We start from the raw sequence: 13633 nt of genomic DNA on the forward strand, positions 1-13633 counted from the left end.
GCCTAATATCTCTTAGACACATTAAAACTGTTGCATCTATGCCCATATCAATTAAGGGCTTGATGGCTACTTGTACACAACCGATGTGTAGATATTTATACTTACGGCTATGTTCATAAATTGAATTTTTTGAGAGTAAATGAAATTCTTCCCCTATATCTTGTCCTAGAGAAATATTGTTTTCTACTGTTTTGATTATGTAATCAAAGTTGTGTTTGTCCTTAATTGTTTCAGGATCAAACGTATAGTTGATCCTGAGGGATTTCTGGAATGTTCCAGTCATTCATGTTTTGATTGATATCTTCGAATCGGACTTCCTCATCGAAGAGATTGTGTTTTGGGGCGACCTCTTGGGTCTGGTTATCTTGATCATTTAATAGATTGGTGTTTCTTGAAGAAGATTAAGGGGAGGAATTTGAGCAAAAAGAGATACGGGAGAAAGATCGCAATAATCTAGACATGATTAATATATATATATAGGCCTATCAGGTTTATAAGGCTTTTTAATAATCCTAAGCCTGATCTATTTAATTTAATAGGTTTTTAAAAAAGTCTGAGTCTAACCTTTTAATTAAATAGGTCAGTTCAGGTCAGACTTTATGTAGGTCAGGTCGTAGGCCTATTCCCACCCCTACTCCTACATGCATGATAAACATTAAATTATTAATTTTTTTCCTCTCTCATCTCTCATAAACATTGACTTTTTAATCTCGCTCCTCTCTCATCTCTCATCTATCACCATAATATAAATGTATTATGCAAATTTATTGTATTTTTTACAATTTCAACAACATATTAAGTGAAAATAAATCAAATTAAAATGAAAATGTTGATTTTTATACAATACACAATAAACATATAATTGAATATAAAGAAAAGATTATGCAATTTTTTTAAAAAAATAAATGATTAACTTTTTTTTTTAAAAAAAAGTAATTGAAAAATATTTGTTTCATAAAGATTAAAAAATGTTATTTTTTTAAAATGTGACTCAAGGAGAGCAACAATTTGGTTGAAAAAAGTATGAAAATAATGTAATTTACTATATTTTTTTACTATGAATTGTTTTTGAAAAAAAAGTTATTTCTCAAAATCATTTTAATAGAACAACTATTATTATTATTGTTTCTAAATAAATCCGATCATACACATTTAATATTATTTTAAAAATAAACAATATTTTAATTTAATGTTTATGAGAGAGGAGAGAGAAGAGAGAGTTGATAATTTAATATTGATAGAGATGAGAGATAAAAGAGGAGAAATAAATGATTATTATAAAATTAAATCATAAATTACTATAATAACATTATATTAAATTTACTAATACAAAGAAGTTCATTAATTTTTTTCCAAATATTTATGGTATTAGTTGCTAATGCATTCATACTAAAAAAAAGTATGTATATTAGCAATATATATTAAATAATATCAATTATCAAACAATACTCACATTGACAAACAAAAATTTAAATAATTTTTTCATGTATTTTTTTTACAATATCACATTCATTTTTATTATTTTAAACATGTCAACTAACTTTCTCCAACTTAATATTTTTAAAATGATCTCAATACTCATCTCATATTTTTATATTTTATTATTCTTTTCTATTTTAATTTATTATAATTCTATGTTAAATAAATAGGTACTGTTTCAATTTAATATATTTTTATCTTAATATTTTTCAAACTAAGATATTCAATAAATGAGTTTATCTCACTAGGATATAATATAGTTTACGTGCTATTTAAAGTAATGTTTGACGTTAAAATTATTATTATTATTATTAATTTAATATTTTCCTTATTTTCCACATCCTTTAATATTATAATTTTAATTTTGATAAATTTATATTTTAATATTTCTTGATTTTTAATTATTTAACAAAATGTTAACCTTTGAACAAAATATATAAGATTTTGAAATTAAATAAAAACTATAATTACTTAAAAATATATTTTGCAATAAAAAAAAGTTGAACTTATATAAAATTAGTTTATAAATGTCTTTTTATATCATTTTATGTTTATCATTTAGTTTAATAAATAATTTTAATTTAATAAGGAACAATTTAATATCTTTCAACTAACTTATTAGTTATTTTTCAAACAAAATTATAATCATCAATTGAAATTAATTTAATAATTAAAAGTTATTTTTAACCTTTGTCGATGGGGAAAATCTACGCTACTGCAAACAAGATATTTAAACGGTTAAAAGATGTATTTAACGACAGTTACAAACCGTCGTTATAGCCAAGATTGTAAAAAAGTCAAATTTTCTACGATGGTTATAAGACAACCGTCGTAGAAAAGTCTAACTTTTTACGACGATTGTTGGCTAACGACCGTCTTAGAAAGTACTCCAGTGTAGAATAAACACTATAACCCATTAAGATAGATGATCATGAATACTATATTTTTAAGAGAATCTAATAATGCCACTTTTTTTTTTCATTTTCTAGCATTACCCTGCACCCAATCCTCTTGGTAAAGATATGAAGAAGCATATACCAAATGATGTTAGAGTGCATGTCTGCACGACTAAAATAATGCTTGCTAATCTAAAATAGAATATTTCTCATCATCAACTTTATGATATTTATAAAAACATGAGCATCTCAATTCAAAGAATGGTTAAAATATGTTCCATTCCTATAGGAGATAAGAAACAAATAGCGAAATTAAATCACAGAGCCTCTTGCAATACTTTCTAGAATTATTTTATATTTGGTACAAAAAACAAAACAAAAAAAAAAACACAAATCAAGGGCTATTTGATAAAAACAAATATGGCTATGCAGAATAATTCACCAAACCAGTCCAACACCAGACCCTACCACTGATACTGCTCCATCTAGTACATCCATTGTGCATCCTATCACTCCCGCTTCTTTCAGTTTCTTCCTTTCTTCTAGTATCTTCTTTTCTGCTTCTAGTGCAACCAGCTGCCTTCCTTGTTAAATTGATAATACATGACCTGAAATTGCAGCATGGTTAAGATTTCAAATCAACTAAGAGGGCTATAAGTGACCAACCAACAAATAGGAGAAATTATCCAAATGATAGTAAGATCTTAAAACCTGAAGGGAAGAGGAAAAAAAAAACTTCATATTCTCTTTTTCTTAGTTTACATCTATATGACTATATCTATGTATATCGTACAAATAGATCATTACATATACCTTCATTGTTAAGGTTCCTCAATCTTTCTTATCTTTCACCTTAAGTGTATCAAGTGAGGGCAGTAGCCTCAATTCGATCTCCTTTTCAGTTTGTATTTCTAGACCAATAAGGGGTAACTGTGCTATTCCCAATCGCTTATCTTGCCCAATGTCTTTATCAAGAACCTGTTTGGAGAGTAATGAACATCATTTATGCTAACTCTTACATCAATCAAGGTGTAGAAACAGTTTATGTTGAGTTATAGGGAGAAAAAACATTGGATTTCAAATCAATACATTAACCACTATAATAGTGTGTAAAGGTGGATGAAACCCTTGGTTTGAACTAAGTTAAATAAAAACACAAAACCTCTAGTCAATATTAAAGAAACTATGACCAAATTTTCAAGAAATGACATGCATAGGAAACCTACCATTTGAGTCAGTAATAAAGTAGAGATTCTAATATATACCACCAGAGATTATAGAACTGCCACCAGTGGCAGATTCAGAAATTTTGTGACTTGAAGCAAAATATACTAACAGAAATTTTTAGTGTTGCAAGGAAAATCTACTTTCAAAAAGAGAATGGTCTAGAATCAGAATTAGGAGACTTAAATCATTCGAGTTGTGAAACAAAAGTAATCATACTTGGGAAGATGCAATATGCTTCTAATCATCTTACACTAATATCAAAATCACAAGTAGGTAATCATCAATTAACCAGATTTTCATCTTTATATATATTAAACATATGAAAATAAAATTTTCAAAAAGTAATTAGCATAATTGAAGGGCACATATTTATGAAATCAAAAATGTCATAGCATATCCCACAGAAAGAAGGCAGAAGAGAGCAGCATAAAAAGGAGGCAAAGTATTAGTAGGGAAACCTAAGAATGAGTAATTGGGTCTCCTTGTCTTCTGCAATCAACTTAAATTTCTCATTCCAAATAGGATTCAGGTTGTTATCAATAACCTTGGTTTTATACTTAAATAATGGTCGAATATGCACAACTACATAAGGATCTGACTTTCCAATCATTTCCATATTCTTTAAAGCAGCTGCTTTCACTACAGTCAGTGCAAGTTTTCCCTGGGATTTAAGCTCCAATTCACTGCAAGAAAAAAAAGATGTTGGTTATGTAGTTTGACTGTAAACATAATTGAGCATTAACATTGAAATTGACATTCCTAGTTTTTTCTTTTTTAACCCTATGGTAGTGAATGTTGGGCTTTAAAGAAAGAACAGGATAAAAAAAATAGAAGTAGTAGAAATGCGAATGTTAAGATGAATATGTGAATAAACAGGAAAGGACATGATATAGAATGATTGTATACATGGCAATGTGGTTTGGATATATGCAAAGAAGGGCTACTGAAACTATCGGTGAGGAGAGTAGATCACAAGGTTTGTAGCCTTATTAAAAGGTATTGAGACAAAGAAGGACATTGGAGAAAATTATTAAATTAAAAAGAATATCATGGAAAAGTATCCTTGAGAATTTGGTTTTTTAAGCAAACCCAATGGTAGTCAACCTCGTGGGATAAGGCTATATTGATGTTTTGTTTGTTACACAAATTTCAAACTCAAATGTAAAATTTTGTTAAAAGGATATAACAACATATCTAGTCAAGTTTTTATCTGCAATCAGAAAGAATAAAAACAAAAGCAAAAACTTCCAGAAGATTAATATTTAATATTTACCTGGTATCAATAGGAATGCCACCAAGTTGAACCACAATCCTATGAGGCCATTGGAGCATGTGAGTAACAATTGAGTTCACAGTATCCTATGAAATGGTGGGTAAATATTAGAGTTAGAAATGCTACTTCAAAATTTGTCCAAGGGAAAGATGTACATAAAACAAATAACTCACATCAATCATATCCGAGATTCCAGGAATAGCCGTTAAACTTCCACCAATAGCTTTCAGAGTATAATCAATCCTGGGCTTTGGCTGATAAAATGTTAATGGAAAAGTCAGTAATTCCAAGAGTGAACAATAAGTTATCAAGAAAACAATTAGAATGTAGATTTAGGCCAAGAGAATAATAAAACTATTTAGTTATTAACAGTAGTGTCCCCCCTTCACAATCTTTGAGAAGTGTATTGCCCTAATAATGGCCCTAATAATTTAATGCGAAAAAGAATTCAACTTGGAACAATTGTAAAATAATAATAGTATATTGACTAAGCTATAAGTGCTTTTGAGAGATTTTTTACTCAAAATATAAAACTTTTTTCGATAAAAAAAAAAACTCCCAAAAACTGTCAAAAAGATATTTTAGTCTTACATGCAAAGAGGCTCTATTTCTATATATTTTGCTAGGGAACTTTTCATTGACAGTGAGTTGGAGTATGTTTGTACATATGGGTCTGGCCCACTAGGTATTTTCGCAAGAAATGCATGGAATTTTAATTTATTCAGTAATATAAAAGGTCTTTGAGATAGATTCAAATTATCTATTCCTAAATTGTGTTTCATTTTTGTCAAACTAATAAAAAATTGGTGCCATTTAAAATATTTACTTGTAATTTTTAGTTTAATGAACATGTACTATTTGTTTAAAAGAAATTCACTATAATCTAATAAAAAATCATAATTGATATGCTTAAATTTATGACATATTATAATTTATAATTGATTAACAGTCTAAAATTATTACACTATCAATAATTTATACCTAGTCTGAGCACCTTTGTTTCTTATTTTTGTTTGTTTGTAAAAGTTAATAAATTTAAGCTCAATTCATAACCTATTTTTTCTAATTTTACTAGTTGAACAAGAATTAAAACCTGGAAGTTTCCTTTTAAACATATTTCTAATTATTTTTTAATACATAGTCATACGTACGTATGCTTGCCTTGCAGAGTTGCAGTATATGCTTGGCAACATTGTGTCATTATGACAATTGGCAATTAAAGAAATCATTGGCCTGTTGAATGGAAGAAAAAAAATAAGAAAAAGCAATTAGATGGAAATAAAAAAAATGAGATTCCACACTTAATGGATTGTGTGCATTACATAAGTTAATTCCCTTCATTAGGAAGCTGCTGGCTAAAGGACATGTGTATAGCCATATACAATTTGTCCAGAGAGATTTTCACCACAATAGAAGGAAAAGTATGATCATGCATGTTGTGGCAGGTGAAACTTCCCAACGTGGGGTCTGCATTTAATGAATTGATTATCGGCTTCACTAATGTGCCATGTGCAGGGGTATTCACATGCCAAATCACAGGACAAGGAAAATAATAAAGTCAAAGAAATAAAAAAAAGAAAAATGTTCCATAAGGTCAAACTTTGAAGCCCATTGGATTCCAAAGTATTTGAAAGTAATAATAGAAAGCAACGATAAAAAAAAAATCGAGAAAGAATTAAGTACCAAAATGTGAAAAATAATAGCTCAGATATACTTTTAGCAGGGAATGTGATGTGAAGTAGCTAGAATAGAAGAGTTACTTTAATCCTAAACCTATGGATTTATTAAAATTTAAAAATATTAATATTAATACATCACCAAGTTACCTACCTCTGTAGAATCACAAATGTAATAATTATAAATTAATTAATTTACCAGCCTAGAAAAATAAAAAGTCTTGTGGTGTTTTAAGAAGCTAAAAGTGATTACCTTACTATGAAGCTCGTTGTTGATGTTGGTAGTGATACCAGAATATGTTTCTTCCATTACCTCCTCTGAGGAATTTTTTGTTGTTGATGGGGACAAAAATGAGGAATTTGAGGCCTATAAATAAACACAAAACAACAATGACATCAATAACCACAACAAATTCATAGCTAATCCAAGTCACTACCTACCTAATCCCTATCATCAAAAGTATTATTAGAGAAAACCAAATAGGAAGGAGCATTCTCAAATCCAAAATTTCGCACCCATGAATGAAAAGGGTCCTTCAATTGGACATCAATTTTGAGAGATGGGAAAGAAAACCAATTTGGCAAAAATTGCAGGCCATTCTAATTTAAATGCAGATAAAGTTTGCATCTTTCTCCAAAATGATAAACACCCAAATAAGAAAGAAATGCATAGTGTTCAGAAAAAAGGGGGGGGGGGGGGGGGGGCGGGGAAGTGGAAGTGTACAGTGGCATATGCTGCATCCACCAAAATGATAGACTACAAGAGTTGTCAATGGAAACTGGATCCATCAAAGCCTTTCTTCTTGAGAATGAGCCACATGCATATGCTGCTGCCACAGCCACCTTGGTGACTTGACCCTAATAATCCGCAAATGCTAAACACTCATTTATTTCAAAAGATATTTTCAAGCTAATTTATGCGAATTTTCTAATAATTCACTTCTCTAAATTGTATGAACTGGTGACTTGACCCATTTTTAAAAGGTGAACCTACTCGTTTGGTCCTTTGTGCTTGTAACACATGCATGGCTCAAGGTTTGACTTTACTTTAAATAAATATTTCATATTTATTTATTTAAGTATCATGGTTTGACTTTTATTTATTTACTAGAGAAAATAATAAATGTAAAAAAAATGAAGAAAAAAAATGCATTCGTACCTACTGCAACTATATTGAAATGGAAGTCACAAGAAAACTTGATGATTCAATCTCAAGTAACTTTACGAATCAGAGTAAACTCAAATTGAAAAATTTGATACTTACGATTCAATGTCAAGTTCCCAAAATGGAGGACTTGCCCAAAAAACTTTTAAAACCTTTCATCTCCCAATTATTAAAGCTTTTTTGTGTAAAAGAAACTTTATTAAAGGAAAAGTATATAAACATGAACACAACAAAGCTACCTCTGTTTTTCTACCAAAGGAAGCCTTTAAACACATGAACTAAGCACCAAAGTTATACCATACAAATTTTTTATAATTAATTTACTGTTTTAGTGAAATAGTATTAGAAGCTACCAATTTTACAAGAGATCCATCAAGCTGATACCATTGGAGCATAGTATTTCTACAACAAACCTAACATTTAATTTCCACCAGGTAGTAGACTGATACTGAGGAATCACTCACCTTTGAGAGGATAAAATCACCCAACCACCTATTAGAGTCAACATAATTTATATTCACTGAAGCATTGTATACCAGAAATTAGGTATCACTAGAATTAGAAATTAGAAAAGATCAATGATATGTACCAAAAATGAACTGTTGCTTACAGGAAACTGGACAAATTTTGTTGGAAACTTAGAAGAAGGATCTGTCCATGTGGATGATTTTTCTACATGTCCAAAACTCTGCAGTAACATAAGGGACATGATGGATTAAAATGAAAAGGACAATAATACAATTTATCCACTGAAAAAAAAGTCACATGCATAAATATTTTGGTTCATGCACATTTTAATCGACTCAATGCATAAACAGGATGAGGCATCATGCTCCACACAAGAAACTTACAAGAAACTACAAAAACAATGGTTGTTACTGGTAGCGTCCATGTTATCACTCTAATTGGTATATTGGACAGAGTTAGCAAAATACATAAACAGTAAAATAAATCATAGTCAGATAACATCAGTGCAACAACCATAAAACTAAATATATCACCCTTCATAGACCATATTTTAACAGTATGTAGTTTTCAAAATTTTCAGCTTATGAGAGAATGAGAGACAAAATATACTACTTGGTTCTACAAATAGTTGATTTTGCAGATGTACTTATACCTAAAGGAACCTTTTGACTATGAACATCGGTAAGGAATTTGTCAGACACTTCCCAAGAATTTCACCAATTTTCGTTTCCTCTAAGAGAGTACAAATTACTGTAACTTATGGGTTTGAACCATCTTATTCAAGTTCAAGTTGGGCAGGTCTAGTTAAGACAACAAAGCTCTCGACCCAATTATTGCAGTTTAACAAGACGAAAAGGAGAGAATTTCTTAGTAGAAAGATTGTGTTCGCTTATTGTTTATAAATGAGTTGGAAGAAAAATATTTGGTTCAACGATTAACAGTTGACAATCCAATGAAGACCCCTATTTCAACTTCTTGCTGAAGTCGGAGAGCTCAAGAACATGAATTCTGGGGATAGCAGCAACTTCCTCTCTTTCTTTCTGGGTGTTGTAACCCCAATTACCTGATCCAAACAATCAACCTTATCAATTATACTAAACATTAGGGAAACAAACACAATAATGACAACATGGGAACTAGGACAAAATGAGGGATGGTGCATAAATCATAAACAGGTACAGAGAACTACCTAGATACAAATTCCATTGGTCTAACTCAGGCTCTTTGATGACATTTTTTAAGGTAGCTAGCCGATCCTCAACAAAGCTGGTTAAGATTAACTGGATTTAATTTATTGTGAACTATATTAACAAGCAAGAGCAGAATTTTATTAATTTTCAGAGCTATAACTAGAATTCCATTATTTACAGCTAAAGCAGTATCTTACTGCAGTGTCAGTCCTTGGTGCTCTAGCTTTTTCTGAAGCTACTTCAAAACTTCTACGTTAGGACTGTAAGTAAAGTTAAAGATAGTCCAGGAAAAATAATATTTTTATCAAAATAAAGCAAGAAAAAGAAAATAGACATAACATAAATATTCCACGGTATTATTTTGGTAAAATATACCAAATACTAACCCAGTTCCAAGGCCATATATTCTTTCAGGTGGTATGGTCACTTCGGCAAGCTCTCGGATAAAAGCATCAGCAAAGCGGCTCTAAAATAACAGAAATAAGAGGGTTGGGTTCTAAAATTGTAGAAAACCAAAAAAGACAAAAACAAAAACAAAATAAGAGGGTTGGGTTCGCTTCTTCTTCCATAGCTTTCAGTGATCCATCTTTTTCAGTAAGAACTTAGGCTCGAACCCCATGCTTGAGTACTCCAGCTTTCAGTGTCACTTCTTCTTCCGCAATCCATTTCTGGAGACACGTCGTCGTCGTTCTCCATCGACGCTGAGATCGGTGGATACCTCTTCGACTTCCTCTTCATGGCGCAGGACGCGTCCACTTCGTCGCTTCTGTGGGCGGTGGCATTGCTCGAATCGCACCCGGAGGTGCTCGCGAAGGTGAGGGCCAAAGTCGCTGGAATCAGGCAGTCCCATTGCTGGAGTTTGGTGAATAGAGAAATGGCGCTGGTTCGCATTAGAACTTTAGGGTTTTAATTTGCAAAAGTAAGAAAGAGCGATTAAAATAAGGCTAGCCAGGACTCAGGTTCTATAAGAACCGATGTCGTAATGTATTTTCAAACCTGTCTTTAAAATTTTCTAATTATTTACAAAAATGTCACCGCTTTATTTACGACATTGATTATTATACAACCATCATAAAACCTGCGTTGTAGAAAAGTGCTTTTCTAGTAGTGCTAGGAACATTATATAAGAGATTGACAACTTGAATATTGAGACACTCCAAGAAATGTTTTCTCTTCCTATCATTATTCTCATATTCTTTTTGTTTTTCTTAGTATATCTTTATTTTTCTTCTATTGTTTGTGAGGCTCCATTATGCTTTTCGTCTTAAGTGCATAAGTCCAAACATACCATTGTGTAAATCTTGGTAAAACATTAGGTTTTGATATTGAGTTGCACCAAAGGTTTGTTAGAATTTTCTTCTAGTAAATTTTTGCTTGTCTCTCGATGGTTATCCCACTGGTCACTAAGGTATGTGATAAATGAAGGGTTGAGTGGGAGGCCTATATTATCAACTTTGTTGGTAAAGAAGTGCTTGTTCCTGAAGGTTCTCTATGGGCATTTGTGGATAGGTACTTGAATTGGTTCCACCATGTTTCTCACTTACACCCAATTGCCCTGGAAGCAAAAGATCCACAATGAGGCCCTCCTCAAGTACTCAGGAAATAGCTTGGAGGAAGTCAGACAAAGTCTTCATCCAGTGAGTCTTGTGGTTGTCAAGTAATTATCCATATCTATGACCCCTTATGTGTTAAATGATCATCATGTTAATTAATTGTTTTTTTCTTGTCATTGTTTGAAGAACATGTAGCCATGCCTTGATTTGGGGATGAATCCTAAAAGGCACTAATGCCTATAGCATCACATATATAGGACACATTAACACTTGCACAAGCAAACACTTCGATAAGGTGTACACATTGAAGGAGGACGAAGACCTACCAATAGTGTTTGGAAGACCTACCAACAATGTTTTTATGATTTTTAGACATTTTGTATCTTGTTTAGGGTTTCACTATTTGTATTATAAACTTATTGTTTCATATTATAAACTTATTGTCTGACTATTTTATTTATATTTTCTTTGACTTTTGGTTCTTTCTTATTTTCTTTGGATTTTTTTTATTATTTTGATTTTTCAAATCTTGGTTGTCTAATTTCTTCTTTATTTCACTACTAAAAAAATAAGTTTTAACATCGTCCTATTAACATCGGTTATTTCAAAACTGATGTTGTTGAGCACTTGGATCTTGGATCTTCTTCATCAATGTTTGAAAACTGATGTAGCTCCATGTGGAGCTTGTAGGCCTTGGATCTTCTTCATCAATGGAATCCTTTACTTCTTGAAGATCATGGCAGCAGAATGGAGAAGAAGGAAAGATGATGGGAGACGCCACTTCAAGGAGAAGATGAGTCAAGAAGAAGTTCACCACCATAGGAAGTCATGGATAAAAGCTTGAAGGTAGGAAAAGATGAGTGGAGGGAGAGGGAGAGAAGGGACACGAAATTTTGTGCCTCCAATGAAGTCTGAACTTTAAAGTGTAATTCTCAAATGATCAAAGTTGAAAAAATGTACACACATGACCTCTATTTATAACCTAAGTGTCACACAAAATTGGAGGAAAATTTGAATTTCTATTCAAATTTCACTTGAATTTGAAATTGAATTTGTGGAGCCAAATAAGATTGGCGTATTTCTCCAGAGCAGGTTGGTGTATTTCTCTGCAAATTCAATTAGCAATAAATTCAATTAGTGTGTTGGATAAATGACAATTGAAACTCCAAAGCAGTTAGTGTATTTCTCTGCAGATTTGCTATAAAGATTGATCATATGAACTCTTGTACTGTTACACATCTTCTTCAAGTATGGGGAGTAATTTATTTTACATGTACAGTTTAAAAAAATTGAAGAAACAGTGAAGAAGCTAGACTTGGATGACCTTGTTGTTATTGGTGGAGATGACTGGAACACAAATACATGCCTCCTTGCTGAGCATCTTAGGTTTTTATTTATAATTCATATTTTAAAATAGCAAGTTAATTATTTCATGCTCTCTTACCCAATTACTTTCTCAATCTCTTACTTTTATAAATTTTTATGTGAAGTCTCTCTTTCTCTTCTCTTTCTTATAAATCACATAAGGAAAAGTATAATGAAATAATTAGAGAATTTTTTTAATTGCAAGATAAGAAACATATTTTAGAAATACATATATTTGAAATATGCTTTTTCACCTTGTCTTTTCCTCAGTATATGATTTTTCACCTTAATTTTTGAAATATGCCTTGTGCTCATTTTTTACATGCAGAAAAGGTTCTTTGATATTCTTTTGTGATAGAGGAGAGATGTTTATGGTGCTTGGGAGCAGTATCTTGGCTTGGAGCATACTGACAATGCTCCTAAAAGATCATATGTTGTTAATGAGGTTTGTAACTTTGCCTGCAAGAGCAATTTTTATTAAGTACATTTTGGTCTTTTTAATTGTTTTGTGGTTGTCTACTATTCTGGTAATCCTGGGTTTTAGTGTAGAAACATGGTCCCACGCGGCACATTCCAAGGACTGTCAAATTTCTTGGAAGTCCATGTGAAATGGTGACATTTCCACATCCCTTCATGCATAAAAAAGTGATGAAATGTCCCATAGTGGCTACCTGCAGTACATTTTAATGTAGAAACAACTTTTTCTAAAACAATTAAGAAACCTTGACATAATTGGATTGACATTAATCGTTTTTAATTTTTTTTCCGTGTTATTATCGGCCTTTTTAATCAAACATTGACATTCACATCACTAACAAAAAAAATTATTTATTAATTATTTATCATTTGAATTATCTTCGTTAATATAAATTTTATAGTAAGATTTTTCTATCAGTATAGATCTAATGTCTATACTAACAATTTAATTTTCGTTTTAAAAAAGTGTATATGCTTTCTCTTGTAGTGAGTTGGAAATATAGAAATATATACACATACAATAGAGCATATCCTACCCAATGATAGGACTCAACCAACACTCGCATATATGGCACTCAATCTCTATTAAATTTCGCCCGCATGTGCATGTCTAATAAAAGCGGAGTGCAACTAGCACAATAGTATATTTGTTAACATATTAAATTTATAAAATTATGAGACTAAATTAAAAAATAATGAGTGAGATAATATGTTATTAAGATAGTAGTAAATCACATGTACTTAAAAAACGTGTAAATCAAACGAAAAATTGATTTGTATAGCTATAAAAAAAATCATAGAAATTATTTTAATTTGTTTGGTCATTTAGATTATTGATATCAAGTGCAACCGGTAGTACCTTTT

General features: G+C 31.1%; 1 protein-coding gene across 27 annotated transcripts; it reads right to left on the reverse strand.

Moving 5' to 3' along the window:
- Window positions 1-2568: 2568 nt before the first annotated feature.
- LOC114409690 (synaptotagmin-4-like) lies at window positions 2569-10328 on the reverse strand. 27 transcript variants are annotated; one of them, XM_028373234.1, is made up of 12 exons: window positions 9761-10314; window positions 9374-9450; window positions 8327-9247; window positions 8181-8236; window positions 6805-6918; window positions 6198-6372; window positions 6027-6108; window positions 5049-5129; window positions 4876-4961; window positions 4147-4285; window positions 3189-3353; window positions 2569-2983 (listed from the first exon to the last, which is right to left on the reverse strand). In XM_028373234.1, coding segments are annotated over exons 6-11 (537 nt in total). In that variant the 5' UTR covers window positions 6200-6372; window positions 6805-6918; window positions 8181-8236; window positions 8327-9247; window positions 9374-9450; window positions 9761-10314; the 3' UTR covers window positions 2569-2983; window positions 3189-3206. The 27 variants fall into 27 exon arrangements, 13 of the variants coding, with proteins under 13 accessions (XP_028229035.1, XP_028229033.1, XP_028229032.1 ...); XM_028373232.1 differs by lacking the exon at window positions 8181-8236 and adding an exon at window positions 9572-9634 and having other exon boundaries at window positions 6198-6342; XM_028373231.1 differs by lacking the exon at window positions 8181-8236 and adding an exon at window positions 9572-9634.
- Between the last annotated feature and the right edge of the window lie 3305 nt (window positions 10329-13633).

This window comes from Glycine soja, chromosome 4 (assembly GCF_004193775.1).
Source record: "Glycine soja cultivar W05 chromosome 4, ASM419377v2, whole genome shotgun sequence".
NCBI lineage: Eukaryota > Viridiplantae > Streptophyta > Magnoliopsida > Fabales > Fabaceae > Glycine > Glycine soja.